Source organism: Oncorhynchus kisutch, linkage group LG3 (genome assembly GCF_002021735.2).
Source record: "Oncorhynchus kisutch isolate 150728-3 linkage group LG3, Okis_V2, whole genome shotgun sequence".
NCBI classification, from domain to species: Eukaryota; Metazoa; Chordata; class Actinopteri; order Salmoniformes; family Salmonidae; genus Oncorhynchus; species Oncorhynchus kisutch.
In genome coordinates, this window is record NC_034176.2 from 9,728,557 (window position 1) to 9,754,371 (window position 25,815).

The 25,815-nt window shown below is 46.7% G+C and overlaps 1 protein-coding gene across 2 annotated transcripts in view; it reads right to left on the minus strand.

The window, feature by feature from the left end:
• Positions 1 to 25,815, minus strand: part of unc5ca (unc-5 netrin receptor Ca) — a 326,512-nt gene that overhangs the window by 15,733 nt on the left and 284,964 nt on the right. For both annotated transcript variants that reach the window (XM_031817173.1, XM_031817172.1), the window contains 5 exons: positions 17,808 to 17,895; positions 14,888 to 15,056; positions 9,399 to 9,632; positions 3,090 to 3,239; positions 2,780 to 2,944 (listed from right to left, as the gene is read on the minus strand). In XM_031817173.1, coding sequence (XP_031673033.1) covers positions 2,780 to 2,944; positions 3,090 to 3,239; positions 9,399 to 9,632; positions 14,888 to 15,056; positions 17,808 to 17,895 — 806 coding nt within the window. The remainder of the gene's footprint in view (positions 1 to 2,779; positions 2,945 to 3,089; positions 3,240 to 9,398; positions 9,633 to 14,887; positions 15,057 to 17,807; positions 17,896 to 25,815) is intronic.

A 25,815-nucleotide genomic window follows, 5' to 3' on the forward strand; every position in this document is an offset into this window, starting at 1 on the left:
ACATAGTCCATCTGTAAATAGCCCATCCAATCTACCTACCTCATTCCCAAATTGTTTTTATTTACTTTTCTGCTCTTTTGCACACCAGTATCTCTACTTGCACATCATCATCTGCTCATTTATCACTCCAGAGTTAATCTGTTAAATTGTAATTATTCGCTACTATGGCCTATTTATTGCCTACCTCCTCATAACATTTGCACACACTGTATATAGACTTTATTTTTTTGTATTGTGTTATTGATTGTATGCTTGTTTATTCCATGTGTAACTCTGTGTTGTTGTTTGTGTCACACTGCTTTGCTTTATCTTGGCCAGGTCACAGTTGTAAATGAGAACTTGTTGAGAACCAGCCTACCTGGTTAAATAAAGGTGTTCTCAACTAGCCTACCTGGTTAAATAAAGGTGTTCTCAACTAGCCTACCTGGTTAAATAAAGGTGTTCTCAACTAGCCTACCTGGTTAAATAAAGGTGTTCTCAACTAGCCTACCTGGTTAAATAAAGGTGTTCTCAACTAGCCTACCTGGTTAAATAAAGGTGTTCTCAACTAGCCTACCTGGTTAAATAAAGGTGTTCTCAACTAGCCTACCTGGTTAAATAAAGGTGTTCTCAACTAGCCTACCTGGTTAAATAAAGGTGTTCTCAACTAGCCTACCTGGTTAAATAAAGGTGAAACAAAACTAAAATAAAAAGACTGAAAAACAGCGTCTCAAAGCCATCCGACTGTTAAATAGCCATCACTAGCACTTTACAGGCTGCTGCCTATAGACATACACTTGAAATCCCTGGCCACTTGGAGCACTAGTCACTTTAATAATGTTTACACATCTTGCATTACTCATCTCATATGTATATCCTGTATTCTATGCTATTCTACTGTATCTTAGTCTATGCCGCTCTCACATTGCTCGTCCATATATTTATATATTCTTAATTCCATTCCTTTACTTAGATGTGTGTAATATGTACATGTTGTGAAACTGTTAGATATTACTTATTGCTACCCCCCATAATAATATCTGCTAAACACGTGTATGTGACCAATACAATTTGATTTGATTTGAGATTACAATATTAGCCAGTTAGCGGTATACAAACCGCTGGGTTCAAATACAGTTTTAAATCTCACAAATCCTTCAGCTGGGCTTGATTGAGCTTGCCTGGCACAATGGAACCAACCGGGTGGCAAGCACACGAGGAAACTCGTCTCATCCTGCACTCCAGGCAGCCTAAAGCAAACGTTTAATCAAGTATTCTAATTATTTCAAATAGTATTTGGAACTAGGTCTGGAATGTCTAGGTCTGGAGTGTCTAGGTCTGGAGTGTCTAGGTCTGGAGTGTCTAGGTCTGGAGTGTCTAGGTCTGGAGTGTCTAGGTCTGGAATGTCTAGGTCTGGAGTGTCTAGGTCTGGAGTGTCTAGGTCTGGAGTGTCTAGGTCTGGAGTGTCTAAGTCTGGAATGTCTAGGTCTGGAGTGTCTAGGTCTGGAGTGTCTAGGTCTGGAGTGTCTAGGTCTGGAGTGTCTAGGTCTGGAGTGTCTAGGTCTGGAGTGTCTAGGTCTGGAGTGTCTAGGTCTGGAGTGTCTAGGTCTGGAGTGTCTAGGTCTGGAGTGTCTAGGTCTGGAATGTCTAGGTCTGGAGTGTCTAGGTCTGGAGTGTCTAGGTCTGGAGTGTCTAGGTCTGGAGTGTCTAGGTCTGGAGTGTCTAGGTCTGGAGTGTCTAGGTCTGGAGTGTCTAGGTCTGGAGTGTCTAGGTCTGGAGTGTCTGGGTCTGGAGTGTAGTCAGACCTGGTTTAGGTCTGGAGTGTCTAGGTCTGGAGTGTAGTCAGAGCTGGTTTAGGTCTGGAGTGTCTAGGTCTGGAGTGTCTAGGTCTGGAGTGTCTAGGTCTGGAGTGTAGTCAGAGCTGGCTTAGGTCTGGAGTGTCTAGGTCTGGAGTGTCTAGGTCTGGAGTGTAGTCAGAGCTGGTTTAGGTCTGGAGTGTCTAGGTCTGGAGTGTAGTCAGAGTTGGTTTAGGTCTGGAGTGTCTAGGTCTGGAGTGTAGTCAGAGATGGTCTAGGTCTGGAGTGTCTAGGTCTGGAGAGTAGACAGAGATGGCCTAGGTCTGGGGTGTAGTCAGAGATGGTCTAGGTATGGAGTGTCTAGGTTTGGAGTGTAGTCAGAGATGGTCTAGGTATGGAGTGTCTAGGTTTGGAGTGTAGTCAGAGCTGGTCAAGGTCTGGAGTGTAGTCAGAGCCGGTCTATGTCTGGTGTGTAGTCAGAGCCGGTCTAGGTCCGGAGTGTTGTAAGAGCTGGGTTTTACCTCAGAAGTCAGGAGTGTAGTTGGAGCTGGGTTTTACCTCAGAAGGTCAGAGTGTGCTATAGTCAGAGAGTGCTATAGTCAGAGTGCTATAGTCAGAGAGTGCTATAGTCAGAGAGTGCTATAGTCAGAGTGCTATAGTCAGAGAGTGCTATAGTCAGAGAGTGCTATAGTCAGAGTGCTATAGTCAGAGAGTGCTATAGTCAGAGAGTGCTATAGTCAGAGAGTGCTATAGTCAGAGTGCTATAGTCAGAGAGTGCTATAGTCAGAGAGTGCTATAGTCAGAGTGCTATAGTCAGAGAGTGCTATAGTCAGAGAGTGCTATAGTCAGAGAGTGCTATAGTCAGAGAGTGCATCCCAAATGGCAACCTTTATAGTGCACTACATATGAATTAGGGTGCCATTTGAGTCACACACACAGAGTGTACAGTGTGTACAGTGTGTACAGTGTATCCAGTAAAATGTGGTGTGAGGTTTGAGTCTCACCTCAGACAAAGTGCTGCTGAGCTGAAAGATCTGCCCCTCCCCTTCTACTTGGCGGACACACAGCTTACAGCTGAGCTCTGTGGTGCTGGAGCTGAAGCGCTCCAGGGTGAAGGTGCAGTGAAGTGTTCGCTGGCAGCCACTCCACACCTGGTAGAAGGGGATCTCCTACACATACACACACACCATTTACTCACTATATATTGCAAGTACATGGTCATTTTCAATCACTGTATCGCCATACCAGTCGAGCAGAGCAATAAAGGTGTACGACAACTTCTATGACAACTTTAAAGTTTCACCATGGGCTCACCTGGTACTTGGCGAGCAGCTTGCTCTTCCACTGTCCGTGGGGGACATCGTGGACAGAGAGGCGCAGGTTGTGGGTGCTGTCCTTGAAGTTCAGGGTCTTTGGTTCATCCAGCAGCTTCCCTCCCATCTGGGTCTCCATCTGAAGTACCTCCTATAGCAGCAAAGACAATAACACAATGAAGTACCTCCTACAGCAACAAAGACAATAACACAATGACGTACCTCCTACAGCAACAAAGACAATAACACAATGACGTACCTCCTACAGCAACAAAGACAATAACACAATGACGTACCTCCTACAGCAACAAAGACAATAACACAATGAAGTACCTCCTACAGCAACAAAGACAATAACACAATGACGTACCTCCTACAGCAACAAAGACAATAACACAATGACGTACCTCCTACAGCAACAAAGACAATAACACAATGACGTACCTCCTACAGCAACAAAGACAATAACACAATGACGTACCTCCTACAGCAGCAAAGACAATAACACAATGACATACCTCCTACAGCAACAAAGACAATAACACAATGACATACCTCCTACAGCAACAAAGACAATAACACAATGAATGACTTCCTACAGCAACAAAGACAATAACACAATGTACAACTTGACTTACATTGACTTTTGACTGACTGAACTTTTGACTTAGGCTAACCACAATGGTAGTATCCATTACAATACTGGATGCATAAGCCTACGGCTGTATGAGGCCAGTGCAAACCAGCAGACTGGTGAAGAGTCATTGTATTAGTGTACAGTGAGCTACAAAAGTATTGGGCCAGTGATATTTTTTGTGGTTTTGGCTCTGTACTTCAGCACTTTGGATTTAAAATTATACAAAGACCATGAGGTTAAATTGCAGACTGTCATCTTTAAGTTGAGGGTATTTTGATCCTTATCGGACACTGATTACACATTTTAAGAGACCAAAAGTACTTGGATAAAATCACTTATATGTGTATTAAAGAAGTCAAAAGTGTCACGCCCTGACCTCAGAGAGCCTTTTCATTTCTCTATTTGGTTAGGTCAGGGTGTGATTAGGGTGGGCATTCTAGGTTTTCTGTTTCTATGTTGGTGTGTTTGATTCCCAATCGGAGGCAGCTGTCTATCGTTGTCTCTGACTGGGAATCAGATATAAGTTGTCAGTTTCCTTTTGGGTTTTGTGGGATCTTGTCTTTGTTTTGTTGCTTTATGCACGACTAGCATTACGGTCGGTTTGTGTTCATGGTTTTTTCCCCGGTGTTTCGTTTTCAAATAAAGAGAGAATGTACGCGTGTAACAAAAAGGGTAGGTCCCATATTCCTAACACCAATGACTACATCAAGATTGTGACTCTACAAAATTGTTGGATGCATTTGTTGTTTGCTTTGGTTGAGTTTCAGATAATTTTGTGCCCAATAGAAATTATTGTAATAACGTGGTGTCATTTTGGAGTCACTTTTGTTGTAAATAAGAAAACGGTATGTTTCTAAACACTTCTATATATATACACTATCTATATATATACACTATCTATATATATACACTATCTATATATATACACTATCTATATATATACACTATCTATATATATACACACTTCTATATTAATGTGGATGCTGCCATGATTACGGAAAATCCTGAACGAATAGTGAATAATGTTGAATGAGAAAGCAGAGGCATAAATATCATAGCAGCCCCCCCCCCCCAAAAATAAAAAAAATAAAATAATAATAATAATAATAATTGTAACCTCTGCTGTTATTGTAATGGTCAGAGGTTAGGGGCTGTTATACAGTATTTGTGCTAGTTACTTTTCTCACAAAAGTTTACATTTAGATTTTATAGGGCCCGTTCCAAATGGCACCTTATTCCCAATATAGTGTACTACTTTTGACTAGGGCCTATAGGGATCTGGATAAAATTATAGGAAATAGAGAGTCATTTGAAACGCATTCATTGTCTATATTAACTAGTCTGGTGTAAAAGAAGGGTACTAAAATGTCAACAATAGACTGCAAATACTGTACAGCGACTGCTTTCTTGCTGTTCTATACTGTACAAGATCATTATTAGAATGTCACCCCATCCTCCGACAACTACTGCAGTATCAGAACACCAATTGACTCCTTGTCCTTCTTCAACAACTACTGTAGTACAAGAATACCAATCGACACCTCCTCCTCCTTCAACAACTACTGTAGTACAAGAATACCAATCGACACCTCCTCCTCCTTCAACAACTACTGTAGTACAAGAATATCAATCGACTCCGCCTCCTCCTCATCCTTCAACAAGTACTGCAGTATAGGAATAACAATTGACCCCTCTCTTCCTCCTCCTTCAACAACTAATGCAGTATAATAATACCAAAAGACTCCGCCTCTTCCTCATCCTTCAACAAATACTGCATTATAAGAAAATCGATAGACCCTGCCTCCTCCTTCTCTTTCTCCTTCAACAAGTACTGCAGTATAGGAATATCAATCGAATCCTCCTCCAACAACTACTGCAATGTAAGAATATAAATCAACTCTTCCTTCTCCTTCAACAAACTGCAGTAAAATAATACCAATCGACTCCGCCTCCTCCTTCCACAACTACTGTAGTATAGGAATATCAATCGACTCCGCCTTCTCCTTCCACAACTACTGTAGTATAGGAATATCAATCGACTCCGCCTCCTCCTTCCACAACTACTGTAGTATAGGAATATCAATCGACTCCGCCTCCTCCTTCCACAACTACTGTAGTATAGGAATATCAATCGACTCCGCCTTCTCCTTCCACAACTACTGTAGTATAGGAATATCAATCGACTCCGCCTCCTCCTTCCACAACTACTGTAGTATAGGAATATCAATCGACTCCGCCTCCTCCTTCCACAACTACTGTAGCATAGGAATATCAATCGACTCCGCCTCCTCCTTCCACAACTACTGTAGTATAGGAATATCAATCGACTCCGCCTCCTCGATCAACAACTACTGTAGTATAGGAATATCAATCGACTCCGCCTCCTCGATCAACAACTACTGTAGTATAGGAATATCAATCGACTCCGCCTCCTCGATCAACAACTACTGTAGTATAGGAATATCAATCGACTCCGCCTTCTCCTTCCACAACTACTGTAGTATAGGAATATCAATCGACTCCGCCTTCTCCTTCCACAACTACTGTAGTATAGGAATATCAATCGACTCCGCCTTCTCCTTCCACAACTACTGTAGTATAGGAATATCAATCGACTCCGCCTCCTCGATCAACAACTACTGTAGTATAGGAATATCAATCGACTCCGCCTTCTCCTTCCACAACTACTGTAGTATAGGAATATCAATCGACTCCGCCTTCTCCTTCCACAACTACTGTAGTATAGGAATATCAATCGACTCCGCCTCCTCGATCAACAACTACTGTAGTATAGGAATATCAATCGACTCCGCCTCCTCGATCAACAACTACTGTAGTATAGGAATATCAATCGACTCCGCCTTCTCCTTCCACAACTACTGTAGTATAGGAATATCAATTGACTCCGCCTTCTCCTTCCACAACTACTGTAGTATAGGAATATCAATTGACTCCGCCTCTCCCTCCTCCTTCAACAATTACTACAGTATAAGAATACCAATCGACTCCGCCTCCTCCTCCTCCTTCCACAACTACTGTTTATTCAATCGACTCCTCCTCCTTCCACAACTACTGATATGTAAGAATATCAATCGACTCCGCCTCCTCCTTCTCCTTCCACAACTACTGCAGCAAAATAATATCAATCGACTCCGCATTTCAACAACGACTGTAACGTAAGTATATCAATCGACTCCAGGGCTTTCTCCTATAGAGCTCCATTTTTATGGAACGGTCTGCCTACCCATGTGAGAGACGCTGACTCGGTCTCAACCTTTAAGTCTTTACTGAAGACTCATCTCTTCAGTAGGTCCTATGATTGACTGTTGTCTGGCCCAGGAGTGTGAAGGTGAACGGAAAGGCACTGGAGCAACAAATCGCTCTTGCTGTCTCTGCCTGGCCGGTTCCCCTCTCTCCACTGGGATTCTCTGCCTCTAACCCTATTACAGGGGCTGAGTCACTGGCTTACTGGTGCTCTTTCATGCCGTCTCTACTAGGGGTGCGTCACTTGAGTGGGTTGAGTAACTGTTGTGATCTTCCTGTCTGGGTTGCGCCGTGGCGGAGATCTTTGTGGGCTGTACTCGGCCTTGTCTCAGGATGGTAAGTTGGTGGCGGAAGATATCCCTCTAGTGGGTGGGGTTATATCCTTCCTGTTTGGCACTGTCCGGGTGTATCATCAGATGGGGCCACAGTGTCTCCTGACCCCTCCTGTCTCAGCCTCCAGTATTTATGCTGCAGTAGTTTGTGTCGGGGGGCTAGGGTCAGTTTGTTATATCTGGAGTACTTCTCCTGTCTTATCCGGTGTCCTGTGTGAATTTAAGTATGCTCTCTCTAATTCTCTCTTTCTTTCTCTCTCTCAGAGGACCTGAGCCCTAGGACCATGCCTCAGGACGACCTGGCATTATGACTCCTTGCTGTCCCCATTCCACCTGGCCATGCTGCTGCTCCAGTTTCAACTGTTCTGCCTGCGGCTATGGAACCCTGACCTGTTCACCGGACATGCTACCTGTCCCAGACCTGCTGTTTTCAACTCTCTAGATACAGCAGGAATGGTAGAGATACTGACATTTACTCCTGAGGTGCTGACTTGCTGCACCCGCGACAACTACTGTGATTATTATTATTTGACCATGCTGGTCATTTATGAACATTTGAACATCTTGGCCATGTTCTGTTATAATCTCCACCCGGCACAGCCAGAAGAGGATTGGCCACCCCTTATAGCCTGGTTCCTCTCAAGGTTTCTTCCTAGGTTTTGGCCTTTCTAGGGAGTTTTTCCTAGCCACCGTGCTTCTACACCTGCATTGCTTGCTGTTTGGGGTTTTAGGCTGGGTTTCTGTACAGCACTTTGAGATATCAGCTGTTGTAAGAAGGGCTATATAAATACATTTCATTTGACTCCGCATCGTCCTTCTCGATCAACATCTACTCCAGTATAAGAATATCAATCGACTCCTCCTTCTCCTCCAACAACTACTGAGGTATGAGAATATCAATCGACTCCTCCTTCTCCTCCAACAACTACCAAGGTATGAGAATATCAATCGACTCCTCCTTCTCCTCCAACAACTACTGAGGTATGAGAATATCAATCGACTCCTCCTTCTCCTCCAACAACTACTGAGGTATGAGAAAATCAATCGACTCCTCCTTCTCCTCCAACAACTACTGAGGTATAAGAACACCAATCGACTCCGCCTCCTACTCCTCCTTCAACAACGACTGCAATGTAAGTATATCAATAGACTCCTCCTCCTCCTTCAACAACTACTATAGTATAAGAATATCAATCGACTCCTTCTCCTTCCACAACTACTGCAACATAAGAATACCAATCGACTCCGCCTTCTCCTCCTTCAACAACTACTGCAGTATAAGTATACCAATCGACACCACCTCCTCCTCATCCTTCAACAACTACCGCAGTATAGGAATATCAATCGACTCCGTCGCCTCATCTTCCAACACACCAACTACAAAATTCCCTTTGAAAGCAAGACCAATTAAAGTTCCTTTCCCATGTCATTAGAAACACCAACCTAACATTTTGTTTTCAAACTATCCTCCCTTGAAATGTTGAAACATTTGTGGGAAAGAGCATTGCTTAAAAAGTGAGTGAGTTAGTGTGAGTGAGACTTGTACTTGTTTAAATGTTTAAAAATATATATATATATATGATTTGATTTAGTGTGTGAGTGAGTTAGTGTGAGTGAGTTAGTGTGAGTTAGTGTGAGTTAGTGTGAGTGAGTTAGTGTGAGTGAGTTAGTGTGAGTTAGTGTGAGTTAGTGTGAGTGAGTTAGTGTGAGTTAGTTAGTGTGAGTGAGTTAGTGTGAGTGAGTTAGTGTGAGTGAGTTAGTGTGAGTGAGTTAGTGTGAGTGAGTTAGTGTGAGTTAGTGTGAGTGAGTGAGTTAGTGTGAGTGAGTGAGTTAGTGTGAGTGAGTTAGTGTGAGTGAGTTAGTGTGAGTGAGTTAGTGTGAGTTAGTGTGAGTGAGTGAGTTAGTGTGAGTGAGTGAGTTAGTGTGAGTGAGTGAGTGAGTTAGTGTGAGTGAACGAGTGAGGTGCACAGGTACGCGGGAGAAAGTAGGACTTCATTGGTGTGCATTGTGTACGGTGTCCATATTAGGAGTCCCAAGGAGTCAGTGAGGCTATCTTAATGCTGCCCCCCCACCTTACCTTGAGTGCATCCTGGGTGTCGTCCAGACAGTAGACTCTAATGTGGTACTCCAGTGTGGTGCTTGACACAGGGCCGAAGATGGCCAGTTTGAGGCGCTTGGCGGCAGCCTTGCTGACGGACTGGCCCACCAGGCAGTAGGTCCCCAGAGTCTCTGTCAGTAGATGACATGCCTCCTCATCCATCTGGATGTAGCAGGGTGTGGTGAAGTTCTCCTCCCCGACCACTACCACGTCCTGTTTGGGACACACACACACGGTTATTGTATGATGAGAGACTGGGCATATTTAATTCCCCTGATAGAATTTAAACTCTTCAGAGAAACCCTTGTCCATACAGCATGGTGTGTGTGTGTGTGTGTGTGTGTGCGCGCAAACAGCACACACTGGCCAAGTCTGACCTCTCCTCTTTCTTGTTCCATAACTCTGTTTACCCACACTGTGATCCTCTACCTTCTTTTATCTATAATACTTATCCTGATGCCTACAGTACACCAGCCACACACAATAATTCACTTTCCTGCTATTATGAGGGGAGAAAAACAGGAATTAAAAACCTTTGCAGTAAGCTTGGCCGTTAAACAGTACAACAGCAACATTAAAGCTGGTCTTTAGCCTCTGTAATAGGACCTCAGAGAAAGCACCAGTCATATAATGAGAGAATAGCAAGACAAAGGGTGGGGTACAATACTGTATTGAAGGCTACACTGGATGGCTGTTCACTTCCATTGAGACTACAGTTAACCAATGGGGTGAAGCATATGGATATGTACGGATTTTAACGGCTTTAGAATTCTCCTGGTACTGATGTGCTATTAAAACGTATAGTAAAAAATGAAGCATAAAGGTCCATCGATAAACTAGTGTCCTGTCCAGGAGGTGTCCTGGTACATCAAGCTGCCTCACACTACACAGACAGGAGATAACCTAGCGTCCTGTCCAGGAGGTGTCCTGGTACATCAAGCTGCCTCACACTACACAGACAGGAGATAACCTAGCATCCTGTCCAGGAGGTGTCCTGGTACATCAAGCTGTCTGTCTCACTACACAGACAGGAGATAACCTAGCATCCTGTCCAGGAGGTGTCCTGGTACATCAAGCTGTCTGTCTCACTACACAGACAGGAGATAACCTAGCGTCCTGTCCAGGAGGTGTACTGGTACATCAAGCTGTCTGTCTCACTACAGAAACAGGAGATAGACTAGTGTCCTGTCCAGGAGGTGTACTGGTACATCAAGCTGTCTGTCTCACTACAGAAACAGGAGATAGACTAGTGTCCTGTCCAGGAGGTGTACTGGTACATCAAGCTGTCTGTCTCACTACAGAAACAGGAGATAACCTAGCGTCCTGTCCAGCAGGTGTACTGGTACATCGAGCTGTCTGTCTCACTACAGAAACAGGAGATAACCTAGCGTCCTGTCCAGGGGGTGAACCTTTGTCCCAGTCTGAGGTCTTGATCGCTCTGGAGCAGGTCAAGGATCTCTCTGTAATTTTGCTCCTTTCATCTTTCCATCGATCCTGAATAGTCTCTTTACATTTCATTTGAGCTACACCGCAGATCTTCTGCGATACGGATTGAATCGAGCCCTCAAGTTGTCTTTTTTCATTCGACTTTTGTATCGGAGTTGTTGCTCCTTTCCACCACCCCCGTCATCTTTTGAAGGATGGTATATCTATAGTCTGGAAGAGGACACATTATTATAGATCAACTCAGGTCCTTTTTCTGAAATGACTATTGAGCTCCAAATCACACCTTATCTGGAGTTATGTGCCTTTTGATGAGCCGTATCAATACGAGGTTGTAGAAAACCAATATTGTGTGAATCGGTTATTGCTTCTAACCACAACTGTGCTTTTTCCCAGAATATAGCTGACAGGCTGTGTTCAACTCTATGGCTGTGTTCAACTCTATGGCTGTGTCCAACTCCATGGATTGCATTCTGATCTGTGGCTCAATAAACCTAAGCACACACCCACACACACACTGCATGCATAATTGTGGGCAGACATTGTGTTTCTGTGCGATAACAACAGTGATGCCTGCAGACAGTCTTATCACAAACAGTACCAACACACCACCAATACAGGACCAGGTGGGCCTTTATCACACACACACACCACTCCTCAGAGGTAGTCTGCTCACGCTGTGAGAGAGGGAGGGAGGGAAGGAAGGAAGGAAGGAAGGAAGGAAGGAAGGAAGGAAGGAAGGAAGGAAGGAAGGAAGGAAGGAAGGAAGGAAGGAAGGAAGGAAGGAAGGAAGGAAGGAAGGAAGGAAGGAGGGATGGATGGATGGAGAGAAAGGAGGGAGGGATGGAGAGAAGGGAGGGAGGGAGAAAGGAAGGAGGGAGGGAGGGATGGAGAGAGAGAGGGAGGGAGGGAATAGAGGGAGGGATGGATGGAATAGAGGGAGGGAGGGATGGATGGAACAGAGGGAGGGAGGAAGGGAGGGAGGGATGGATGGAACAGAGGGAGGAAGGGAGGGATGGATGGAACAGAGGAAGGGAGGGATGGATGGAACAGAGGGAGGGATGGATGGAACAGAGGGAGGGAGGGAAGGGAGGGATGGATGGAACAGAGGGAGGGAGGGATGGAACAGAGGGAGGGAGGGATGGAACAGAGGGAGGGGTGGATGGAACAGAGGGAGGGGGTGGATGGAACAGAGGGAGGGGTGGATGGAACAGAGGGAGGGAGGGATAGAACAGAGGGAGGGAGGGATAGAACAGAGGGAGGGAGGGATGGAACAGAGGGAGGGAGGGATGGAACAGAGGGAGGGAGGGATGGATGGAACAGAGGGAGGGAGGGATGGATGGAACAGAGGGAGGGAGGGATGGATGGAACAGAGGGAGGGAGGGATGGAACAGAGGGAGGGAGGGATGGATGGAACAGAGGGAGGGATGGATGGAACAGAGGGAGGGAGGGATGGAACAGAGGGAGGGAGGGATGGAACAGAGGGAGGGAGGGAGGGAGGGATGGAACAGAGGGAGGGAGGGAGGGATGGATGGAACAGAGGGAGGGAGGGATGGAACAGAGGGAGGGAGGGAAGGGAAGGGAGGGATGGATGGATGGATGGAACAGAGGGAGGGAGGGATGGATGGAACAGAGGGAGGGAGGGAAGGGAGGGATGGATGGAACAGAGGGAGGGATGGATGGAACAGAGGGAGGGAGGGAGGGATGGAACAGAGGGAGGGAGGGAGGGATGGAACAGAGGGAGGGAGGGATGGAACAGAGGGAGGGAGGGATGGATGGAACAGAGGGAGGGAGGGATGGAACAGAGGGAGGGAGGGAAGGGAGGGAGGGATGGATGGATGGAACAGAGGGAGGGAGGGAGGGATGGATGGAACAGAGGGAGGGAGGGATGGAACAGAGGGAGGGAGGGATGGAAAAGAGGGAGGGAGGGATGGAACAGAGGGAGGGAGGGATGGAACAGAGGGAGGGAGGGATGGAACAGAGGGAGGGATGGATGATGGAACAGAGGGAGGGAGGGATGGAACAGAGGGAGGGAGGGAAGGGAGGGATGGATGGAACAGAGGGAGGGAGGGATGGAACAGAGGGAGGGAGGGATGGATGGAACAGAGGGAGGGAGGGAAGGATGGAACAGAGGGAGGGAGGGAAGGGAGGGAGGGATGGATGGAACAGAGGGAGGAAGGGATGGATGGAACAGAGGGAGGAAGGGAGGGATGGATGGAATGGAGGGAGGGAGGGATGGATGGAACAGAGGGAGGGAGGGATGGAATAGAGGGAGGGAGGGATGGATGGATGGAATAGAGGGAGGGAGGGATGGATGGAACAGAGGGAGGAAGGGAGGGAGGGATGGATGGAACAGAGGGAGGAAGGGAGGGATGGATGGAATAGAGGGAGGGAGGGATGGATGGAACAGAGGGAGGAAGGGAGGGAGGGATGGATGGAACAGAGGGAGGAAGGGAGGGATGGATGGAACAGCGGGAGGGAGGGAAGGGAGGGATGGATGGAACAGAGGGAGGGATGGATGGAACAGAGGGAGGGAGGGATGGATGGAACAGAGGGAGGGAGGGATGGAACAGAGGGAGGGAGGGATGGAACAGAGGGAGGGAGGGAAGGGAGGGATGGATGGAACAGAGGGAGGGAGGGAAGGGAGGGATGGATGGATGGAACAGAGGGAGGGAGGGAAGGGAGGGAGGGATGGATGGAACAGGTGGAGGGGTGGATGGATGGAACAGAGGGAGGGAGGGATGGAACAGAGGGAGGGAGGGAGGGAACAGAGGGAGGGAGGGAGGGAGGGATGGATGGAACAGAGGGAGGAAGGGAACGGAACAGACGGAGGGAGGGAACGGAGGGAGGGAGGAAGGGATGGAACAGAGGGAGGGAGGGAGGGAGGGAGGGAACAGAGGGAGGAAGGGAACGGAACAGACGGAGGGAGGGAACGAGGGAGGGAGGAAGGGATGGAACAGAGGGAAGGAGGGAGGGATGGAATGGGGGAGGGAAGGAGAGATGGAACAGAGGGAGAGAGGGAGAGAGCGGTCGGAGGGAGGGAGAGATGGAACAGAGGGAGGAAGGGAAGGGAAGGGAGGGAGGGATGGAATGGGGGAGGGAGGGAGAGATGGAACAGAGGGAGGGAGGGAGAGAGCGGTTGGAGGGGGAGGGATGGAACAGAGGGAAAATGGAACAGAGGGAGGGATGGAACAGATGGAGGGAGGGATGGAACAGAGGGATGAAACAGAGGGGTGGAACTGGAGAAAATTCCTTGTGCTAACAGTTTTTCAACCATCCTGCTGGTCTAATTGAGTTTGGGTGCTGTGTTTACAGAGCCCTGCCAAGCGTGGCCCAGTCTGTCTTCTCCCCCTGCCATCACTACACTTATCCCATTCTATAAGCACGTGGAAGCGTCCCAAATGGTACCCTGTATAGTCCCCTACCTCTGACCAGAGCCTGTATAGTCCCCTACCTCTGACCAGAGCCTGTATAGTCCCCTACCTCTGACCAGAGCCTGTATAGTCCCCTACCTCTGACCAGAGCCTGTATGGAAGAGGATGCTATTTGGGACACAACCTGTCTTTATGTCGATATTGGCATGGGGGACCTCTGCAGTTCCTCCTACCCAGGAGACATGTCTGCTCCCCCAGACTATATCTTCTGTATACAATTCAACACTATGACTTCCTTGTCAACAGCAGGTACAGTATACACACACATGGTATATTTAACCTGACAAAGCTTCATGACAAAGCATGAATATTGATGAATATTGATGCAAGCATGAATATTTCAGTTGTATTCTTCAATGACTCACTACAGTGACAGTCCCACCCTCTCAGCTATAGGTCGTGATCCCCTGCTCAGACGTTGCATGCATCAACCAATGGTCGCGTGCGATGTCATCGACTGTGCAGTCAGGCACCAGGTTGCTGATACATGTGGTTAGCTGAAACGTAGTGTAAAAGCTGGCATACGTCTGAGCAGGGGAACATGACCTGTGGTTTATAAATAAGCCTGACCATTACAGCTACTGTTCTCACCTCCCATTGGCCCTGATTCAGCTGGTTCTTCAACTGGATCTGCCAGTCGTCTCCGTCGGCCTCGGCACAGTGATGAATGGTGAGGATGACTGGGCGGGTCAGGAGGGCCCCTGGGGGACCACAGCTCACCACGGGGCTCAACACTGTCTGAACATCCTCTACCGGTGGCCTAGAGAGCGAGAGAAGGAGAGAGAGAGAGAGATTTTAAAATGCTCCTTTCAGGACAAAATGTATTGTCACTGTAGTAAACTTTTTTTTTTTTACAGAACCTCAACTGATGTTTGCAGATGTGTGAATTTCCTTTGGTTACCGAATTACAATGCATTCGGAAGGTATTCAGACCGCTTGACTTTTTCCTCATTTTGTTACGTTACAAACTTATTCTAAAATGGATGAAATCGTTTTTTTCCCCTCATCTACACACTAATGACAAAACAAAAAAACAAACAGAAAATGGAAATACAACATTAACATTAAGTATTTACTCAGTCATTTTCTGAAGCACATTTGGCAGGGATTACAGCCTCAAGTCTTCTTGGGTATGACGCTACAAGCTTGGCACACCTGTATTTCGGGAGGTTCTCCTATTCTTCTCTGCAAATCCTCTCAAGCTCTGTCAGATTGGACGGGGAGCGTCGCTGCACAGCTATTTTCAGGTGTCTCTAGAGATGTTTGACCCGGGTTCAAGTCTGGGCTGGCTGGGCCACTCCAGGGCATTCAGAGACTTGTCCCGAAGACACTCCTGCTTTGTCTTGGCTGTGTGCTTAAGGTCATTGTCCTGTTGGAAGGTGAACCTTCCCCGGGCAAGGAGGCATGAGGCTACCAAGAAGCCAAAGGCGACTTTGAAGGAGGCAAAGACTGGTCATGTGACCACAATATCACAAGCCTTCCACAAATCTGGCCTCTATGTGGCAAGAAAAAAAACACTCCTCAAAAAAAAGCCACTATCAAGTCTCATTTGAAGCTTTGCCAAAAATCACATTGTAGATTCCGAGGCCAAGTGGCAAAAGGTGCTGTGGTCAGATGAGACCAGAATTGACTTTTTTGTCCTGAACGTAAAACGATATTTCTGGCAAAAACCCAATATATTTTTCCATCCAAAGAACACCATGCCTACAGTAAAGCATGGCGGTGGCAGCGCCCTGTTGTGGGGTGTTTCTCTTCGGCAGGAACTGGATAGGATAGAAGGGGAAATGGAAAGTGCAAAATACCGACAGATTCTTGTCCTTGAGTGGCCTAGTCAGAGCCCCGACGTAAATCCCATCAACAATCTGTGGAATGACTTGAAGAATGCAGTCCATAAACGGTCACCATGCAATTTGACTGAGCTTCAACAATTCTGCAAGGAAGAATGGGCAAATATTGCACAGTCCAGGTGTGCAAAGTTAGTAGAGACGTATTCAAAGAGACTCGTGGCTGTAATTAAAGGTGGTTCCACCAATTATTAACTCAGGAGGGTGTTCACTTATCCAAATAGGGTATTTTACTGTTTTAATTGTAGTTCATTTTCAGAGGGTTTTTATTCTCTTCTGTTCACTTGGATATTGTGGGTTACTGTCTGTAAATAAAGTCGGATTTGATGTGTTTTCGGTTCAGGCTGTAAGGCAACAAAAGATGAACATGTTGAAAGGTGACTTCCTGTAGACAGTTGTGTGTTTTTCCAAATCATGTCCAATCTATTTAATTTACCACAGGTGGACACCAATCAAGTTGTAGAAACATCTCTAGGATGCACCTGAGCTCAATGTCAAGTCTCATAGCAAAGGGTCTGAATATTTATGTCAATAAGGAATCTGGTTTTTATTTTTAATACATTTGCAAACATTTCTACAAACCCATTTTCTGTTTGTCATTATGGGGTGTAGATTGATGAGGAAAATATGTCATTGAATACATTTTAGAATAAGGCTGTAATGTAACAAAATGTGGAAAAAGTCAAGGGGTCTGATTACTTTCCGAATGCACTGTACACACACAGCACTTTTTCTATTACATTTCTCTTGAGTAGTGGACAAAATGTCTCAAATATGATTGGTACTGAAAATCTGTCTTTTATCTGGGTAATACTGGGACTGGTATCATTGGCGGTGGGTAAGAATACAAGGGTTTAGCTGGTATTGAGCTGCTTATTGGTTGAAGACGGGAGAGTAGAACACAAGGACAGGCAGGGAGGCAGGCTGACAGAACAGCCAGGCAGGAAGGCAGGCAGGCTGACAGAACAGGCTGATAGGAAGGCTGACAGGAAGGCAGAATAGGCTGACAGGAAGTCTGACAGGAAGACAGGCCGGCTGACAGAATAGGCTGACAGGAAGTCTGACAGGAAGACAGGAAGGCTGACAGAATAGGCTGACAGGAAGGCAGAACAGGCTGACAGAACAGGCTGACAGGAAGACAGGCAGGCTGACAGAATAGGCTGACAGGAAGGCAGGTTGGCTGACAGAACAGGCTGACAGGAAGGCAGGCAGGCTAACAGAACAGGCAGACAGGAAGACAGGCAGGCGGACAGAACAGGCTGACAGGAAGACTGGCAGGCTGACAGAACAGGCTAACAGGAAGGCAGGCAGGCTGACAGAACAGGCTGACAGGAAGGCAGGCAGGCTGACAGAACAGGCTGACAGGAAGACAGGCAGGCTAACAGAACAGGCTGACAGGAAGACAGGCAGGCTGACAGAACAGGCTGACAGGAAGACAGGCAGGCTGACAGAACAGGCTGACAGGAAGACTGGCAGGCTGACAGAACAGGCTGACAGGAAGGCAGGCAGGCTGACAGAATAGGCTGATAGGAAGACAGGCAGGCTGACAGAACAGGCTGACAGGAAGGCAGGCAGGCTGACAGAATAGGCTGATAGGAAGGCAGGCAGGCCGACAGAACAGGCTGACAGGAAGGCCCTGGTGCTGCTACTGTGATAATGGAGCTCACCTCATGCTGTCCTTCCTGTGCACCGTCACGTACATCTCATACACACGACCCTGAGGAACAGCACCCGCTGGCACCAGCAAGCTCACACCTGCAGGAGGGAGGGAGGGAGGAAGGAGGAGAGTGAGGGGGGGAGAAAGAGCGAGAGCGCAGAGAGAGAGCAAGAGGAGCGAGAAAAAGTGAGAGAAGGAGATAGAGGGAGAGAGAGTGGGAGAAGGAAAGGGAGAAAGAGAGAAATCACAAGTCAGGTCAGTAAGTCACACCGCAGGCTGGACTCCTGAAAACAACACAGACTGGGCTGAGTGAGAGGCACACATCCACATCAACTATATACCCACACCCCCACATTAAATATCTCAAGTGGCCAACAAAACAGGACTCCTCTTGGTCCCAGTAGCCACTTATCAGGCTTTTAGCCTGTGTCTGTGATTTGGACTCATTTGGACACAAGGCTGTTTCCTATGTGACTGTTCCTCCTCTTGGTCCAAGTAGCCACTTATCAGGCTTTTAGCCTGTGTCTGATTTGCACTCATTTGGACACAGGGCTGTTTCCAATGTGACTGTTTACTGTGTTCAGTCCCTCCAGCAGGGAGTGAGGCTCTCATCCAATCACTAATTCCCCGGGTCGCTGTGGGGAGCGCTCCAGAGGGTGACATTTGCACTGTTCCCCTGTGCCTCCAGCCAAACACTTACTACGATTAAATGGGAACTAAAGTGTCAGTGAGTGGGAACACAAGGAACACTCCAACCCAAGAAGAAAGGACACTAGTCTGTGGCATGTGTTGACAGAACTGCACAGGAGAACAGAGGTTCAATTAAACCCGACATCAATACTGCTGGCCAGCTTGATCAGGCTCTTATGTGGAAGTATGACTGCATATCATTTTCGGTAACACTTTACATTACGATGCTCTCGAACCTGTGTAGTAACGCTGTACTTATAAATATATATATTAAATATATATCAAACATATTGTTACATAGCTCGTTAGTGATTGTCTTTTAACTGCATATAAAACAACTGAATATTTTAATTTTTTTAGTTAAAGGGACTTCATTCCACTTGTGTTAAAAACAAGTACTGCCCAAACTTCATCACTAGGAGCAATTAACCAAATACTATGTCACAACAATGTTATTACCGTAGTAATTAGGCGACATTGTTACAACACAGGCAGAACAACCTCATGTAAAGTATTCTAGAACAGTTGTCTATGCCCGTTACAGGACATCCAATCTAACGCAATGAGTGTTCTCTCTTCTCTGTCCCCAGGCAGGTCAAGGGAAGAGCTCTATCACTTACCCTGTGCCATTATGATGAAAACTAACTCAAACACAACAACCAGAACCAGGACTAGAACCAGAACCAAGACTAGAACCAGAACCAGAACCAAAACCAGGACCATGACTAGAACCAGGACTAGGACTAGAAAAAGGACAAGAACCAGGACCAGAACCAGGACTAGAACCAGGACTAGAACCAGAACCAGGACCAGGACCAGACCAGAACCAAGACCAGAACCAGGAAACACTGTTACGGTAAGTGATCAGGACAGACTATCAATAACATCCAATATAGTAGGCTACGTGAATGAGTCTACTAAGGTACAGTGAGCTGACGCAGTACTGGCAACATGGCAACTGTTACACCTCAGTCAGCTACAGTTACCTGTCAATGTGCTTCCCGAAACAGCGGCTGATTAGTTTGACATGTCTCCAGCCAGCTATCGGCTTTCATGTCATTCATTAAGCAGGTTGCCATGTTCTCCATCTGCTGACAAACCCGTCACTCCCTTTGAATTAGCTCTTCCATTCATCACCTCGGGATGGGGAGGAATTCCTCCCTGACACAGAGATTTATGTGGCAGTTTTTGACATTGAGAATGAATGGTGGTACCATACAGCCTTGCTGTCTGCCGCTGCTGAGAGCAGAGAATAGCATACAGGTGTCAAAGAGGAGGTAAGTCAGGTATGCATTTCGACTCTGTCAATCACCACACCCTCATCGGCAGACTCAACAGCCTTCGTTTCTCAAATGATTGCCTCACCTGGTTCACCAACTACTTCTCTGATAGAGTTCAGTGTGTCGCTCTCTATGGGGGTGCCACAGGGTTCAATTCTTGGGTCGACTCTCTTCTCTGTGTACATCAATGATGTCGCTCTTGCTGCTGGTGAGTCTCTGATCCACCTCTACGCAGACAACACCATTCTGTATACTCCTGGCCCTTCTTTGGACACTGCATTAACAACCTCCTTCCATGGCCTCCAACTGCTCTTAAATACAAGTAAAACTAAATGCATGCTCTTCAACAGATCGCTGCCTGCCCCTGCCCGCCCGTCCAGCATCACTACTCTGGACGGTTCTGACTTAGAATATGTGGACAGCTACAAATACCTAGGTGTCTGGTTAGACTGTAAACTCTCCTTCCAGACTCACATAAAACATCTCCAATCCAAAGTTAAATCTAGAATTGGCTTCCTATTTTGCAACAAAGCATCCTTCACTCATGATGCCAAATATACCCTCATAAAACTGACCATCCTACCGATCCTCGACTTCGGCGATGTAATTTACAAAATAGCCTCCAATACCCTACTCAATAAATTGGATGTAGTCTATCACAGTGCCATCCGTTTTGTCACCAAAGCCCCATATACTACCCACCAATGCGACCTGTACGCTCTCGTTGGCTGGCCCTCGCTTCATACTCGTCGCCAAACCCACTGCCTCCAGGTCATCTACAAGACCCTGCTAGGTAAAGTCGCCCTTATCTCAGCTCGCTGGTCACCATAGCAGCACCCACCCGTAGCATGCGCTCCAGCAGGTATAACTCACTGGTCACCCCCAAAGCCAATTCCTCCTTTGGCCACCTCTCCTTCCATTTGTCTGCTGGAGAATGACTGGAACGAACTACAAAAATCTCTGAAACTGGAAACACTTATCTCCCTCACTAGCTTTAAGCACCAGCTGTCAGAGCAGCTCACAGGTCACTGCACCTGTACATAGTCCATCTATAAATATCCCAAACAACTACCTCTCCCCCTACTGTATTTATTTATTTAAAAAAAATTTGCACCCCATTATTTCTACTTTGCACACTCATCTACTGCAAATCTACCATTCCAGTGTTTTACTTGCTATATTGTATTTACTTTGCCATCATGGCCTTTCTAATGCCTTTACCTCCCTTATCTCACCTCATTTGCTCACATCATATATAGACTTATTTTTCTATTGTGTTATTGACTGAATGTTTGTTTTGCTCCATGTGTAACTCTGTGTTGTTGTATGTGTCGAACTGCTTTGCTTTATCTTGGCCAGGTCGCAGTTGTAAATGAGAACTTGTTTTCAACTTGCCTACCTAGTTTAAATATAGGTGAAATCATTTGTATTTCTTTCAAATGCAGCCTGCTGACAATATCACCAACCTGAAACTCTGTCAACTCGCTGGCAATTCAATACAGTACTGAAACACTGAACGAACTGTCAATTCAATACAGTACTGAAACACTAGGCACTAACTCCGCCATGGTTCGTTGGACAAAGCCTATGAGAAAAATGAATGACGTGTGTTTGTAGGCACTAACTCCACCATGGTTCGTTGGACAAAGCCTACGAGGAAAATGAATGACGTGTGTTTGTAGGCACTAACACCGCCATGGTTCGTTGGACAAAGCCTATGAGGAAAATGAATGGCGTGTGTTTGTAGACACTAACTCCGCCATGGTTCGTTGGACAAAGCCTATGAGGAAAATGAATGGCGTGTGTTTGTAGGCACTAACTCCACCATGGTTCGTTGGACAAAGCCTATGAGGAAAATGAATGGCGTTTTGGGATGAACGCTGGAAATAAGACCCCTGGTAAAAACAGGCTTATACATTTTGTTCTATGAGATAATCTAATGTCACTTTTTGGGTATTTTGAAGAATTTATGTAATAACAAAAAACACAAAACTTCATTATCCATAAAGGTCATGTTAACTGACTGCTATTACCTCAGAACAAAACATAACGTCTTCATTATCCATAAAGGTCATGTTAACTGACTGCTATTACCTCAGAACAAAACATAACGTCTTCATTATCCATAAAGGTCATGTTATCTGACTGCTATTACCTCAGAACAAAACATAATGTCTTCATTATCCATAAAGGTCATGTTAACTGACTGCTATTACCTCAGAACAAAACATAACGTCTTCATTATCCATAAAGGTCATGTTAACTGACTGCTATTACCTCAGAACAAAACATAACGTCTTCATTATCCATAAAGGTCATGTTAACTGACTGCTATTACCTCAGAACAAAACATAACGTCTTCATTATCCATAAAGGTCATGTTAACTGACTGCTATTACCTCAGAACAAAACATAACGTCTTCATTATCCATAAAGGTCATGTTAACTGACTGCTATTACCTCAGAACAAAACATAACGTCTTCATTATCCATAAAGGTCATGTTAACTGACTGCTATTACCTCAGAACAAAACATAACGTCTTCATTATCCATAAAGGTCATGTTAACTGACTTCTATTACCTCAGAACAAAACATAACGTCTTCATTATCCATAAAGGTCATGTTATCTGACTGCTATTACCTCAGAACAAAACATAACGTCTTCATTATCCATAAAGGTCATGTTATCTGACTGCTATTACCTCAGAACAAAACATAACGGCTTCATTATCCATAAAGGTCATGTTAACTGACTGCTATTACCTCAGAACAAAACGTATAAGATCTCCTAAACCGGTGTTAACCTCAGTCCTAATTCCTGAACAAACCAGAGGTAATTTATTTCCGGGTTTTAGAACTACAAGCTGGCAAGCTCTATACTATCAACAAACTGTCCATTCAATACTGAAATACTGTCAATGAACTGATGGCAATGAACTGATTAGTGGCATCTCAACTGGGTATCTAAGAGTTAGAGAGGGTGTCCCTAATGAGAGAAAATAGGCACTGACAGGGGGGTGGCATTGTGGCAGGGTGGCATGATGGCAGGGTGGCAGCGTGGCATAATGGCAAGGTGGCATGATGGCAGGGTTGTGGCATGCCAGGGTGGCATGATGGCAGGGTAATATGGTGGCAGGATGGCAGCGTGACAGGGTGGCATGCCAGGGTGGCATGATGGCAGGTTGGCATGATGGCAGGGTGGCATGATGGCATGATGGCAGGGTGGCAGGCAGGGGGGCATGGTGGCATGATGGCAGGGTGGCAGGCAGAGTGACATGGTGGCAGGGGGGCATGATGGCAGGGTGGCATGGTGGTAGGGTGGCATGATGGCATGCTGGCAGGGTGGCATGATGACATGGTGACATGATGGCAGGGTGGCATGATGGCATGGTGGCAGGCAGGGTGACAGGGTGACAGGGTGGCAGGGTAGCAGGCAGGGTGGCAGGCAGGGTGACAGGGTGGCAGGGTGGCAGGGTAGCAGACAGGGTGGCAGGCAGGGTGACAGGGTGGCAGGGTAGCAGGCAGGGTAGCAGGCAGTGTGACAGGGTGGCAGGCAGGGTGACAGGGTGACAGGGTGACAGGGTGGCAGGGTGGCAGGCAGGATGACAGGGTGGCAGGGTAGCAGGCAGGGTGGCAGGCAGGGTGACATGGTGGCAGGGTAGCAGGCAGGGTGGCAGGCAGGGTGACATGGTGGCAGGGTAGCAGGCAGGGTGGCAGGCAGGGTGACAGGGTGGCAGGGTAGCAGGCAGGGTGGCAGGCAGGGTGACAGGGTGGCAGGGTAGCAGGCAGGGTGACAGGGTGACAGGGTGGCAGGGTGGCAGGCAGGATGACAGGGTGGCAGGGTAGCAGGCAGGGTGGCAGGCAGGATGACAGGGCGGCAGGGTAGCAGGCAGGGTGGCAGGCAGGGTGACAGGGTGGCAGGGTAGAAGGCAGGGTGGCAGGCAAAAGTTTCACAGGCCTTTATACACTTATGCTATTTGATGTGGAGGAGATAGGATCCAATAATCACACACTCATAGTGAGTCCTAAACCAGGTCCATTAGAAGGTCTAGAATAGAAGCTTCATTTACCGTACTTAAAGAATAACAGAAAACAGTTTGCCTGATTGACACTTTTGAGCAAAACTGTACTGGGCTGAGCTGTGCTGGGCTGAGCTGTACTGGGCTGAGTTGTGCTGGGCTGAGCTGTACTGGGCTGAGTTGTGCTGGGCTGAGCTGTACTGGGCTGAGTTGTGCTGGGCTGAGCTGTACTGGGCTGAGCTGTACTGGGCTGAGCTGTACTGGGCTGAGCTGTACTGGGCTGAGCTGTGCTGGGCTGAGCTGTACTGGGCTGAGCTGTACTGGGCTGAGTTGTGCTGGGCTGAGCTGTACTGGGCTGAGCTGTACTGGGCTGAGCTGTACTGGGCTGAGCTGTACTGGGCTGAGTTGTGCTGGGCTGAGCTGTACTGGGCTGAGCTGTACTGGGCTAAGTTGTGCTGTACTGAGCTGTACTGGGCTGCGCTGTACTGGGCTGGCCTGGTATCTACACATCCACCTGTTATATAGTGTGACTCAGTCATTAGTATTGGGCTCAGAGAAATGACAGTACCACTGGGCTTCTGCATCGCTTACTCTGAGGTTTAGGCTGGGTATCTGTAAAGCACTTAACTGTTGATGTAAAAAGTTGATAATATATTCTGAAGCCTAGACACCTTACCTCTATAGATATCTAACCATACCACTCCAGTATCCCTGCACATTGTAAATATGGTATTGGCACCGACCCTGGAACTGACCTTGTATATAGATAGCTACTGACCCTGGAACTGACCCTGTATATAGCTACTGACCCTGGAACTGACCCTGTATATAGATAGCTACTGACCCTGGAACTGACCCTGTATATAGCTACTGACCCTGGAACTGACCCTGTATATAGCTACTGACCCTGGAACTGTCCCTGTATATAGCAACTGACCCTGGAACTGTCCCTGTATATAGCTACTGACCCTGGAACTGTCCCTGTATATAACTACTGACCCTGGAACTGTCCCTGTATATAGCTACAGTCCCTGTATATAACTACTGACCCCGGAACTGACCCTGTATATAGCTACTGACCCTGGAACTGTCCCTGTATATAGCTACTGACCCTGGAACTGTCCCTGTATATAGCTACTGACCCTGGAACTGTCCCTGTATATAGCTACTGACCCTGGAACTAACCCTGTATATAGCTACTGACCCTGTATATAACTACTGACCCTGGAACTGTCCCTGTATTTAGCTACTGACCCTGGAACTGTCCCTGTATATAGCTTCTGACCCTGGAACTGTCTCTGTATATAGCTACTGACCCTGGAACTGACCCTGTATATAGCTACTGACCCTGGAACTGTCCCTGTATATAGCTACTGACCCTGGAACTGTCTCTGTATATAACTACTGACCCTGGAACTGACCCTGTATATAGCTACTGACCCTGGAACTGTCTCTGTATATAACTACTGACCCTGGAACTGTCTCTGTATATAACTACTGACCCTGGAACTGTCTCTGTATATAACTACTGACCCTGGAACTGTCCCTGTATATAGCTACTGACCCTGAAACTGTCCCTGTATATAGCTACTGTCCCTGTATATAGCTACTGACCCTGGAACTGTCTCTGTATATAACTACTGACCCTGGAACTGTCTCTGTATATAACTACTGACCCTGGAACTGTCTCGGTATTTAACTACTGACCCTGGAACTGTCTCTGTATATAACTACTGACCCTGGAACTGTCTCTGTATTAACTACTGACCCTGGAACTGTCTCTGTATATAGCTACTGACCCTGGAACTGTCTCTGTATATAACTACTGACCCTGGAACTGTCTCTGTATATAACTACTGACCCTGGAACTGTCTCTGTATATAACTACTGACCCTGGAACTGTCTCTGTATATAACTACTGACCCTGGAACTGTCTCTGTATATAACTACTGACCCTGGAACTGTCTCTGTATATAACTACTGACCCTGGAACTGTCTCTGTATATACTACTGACCCTGGAACTGTC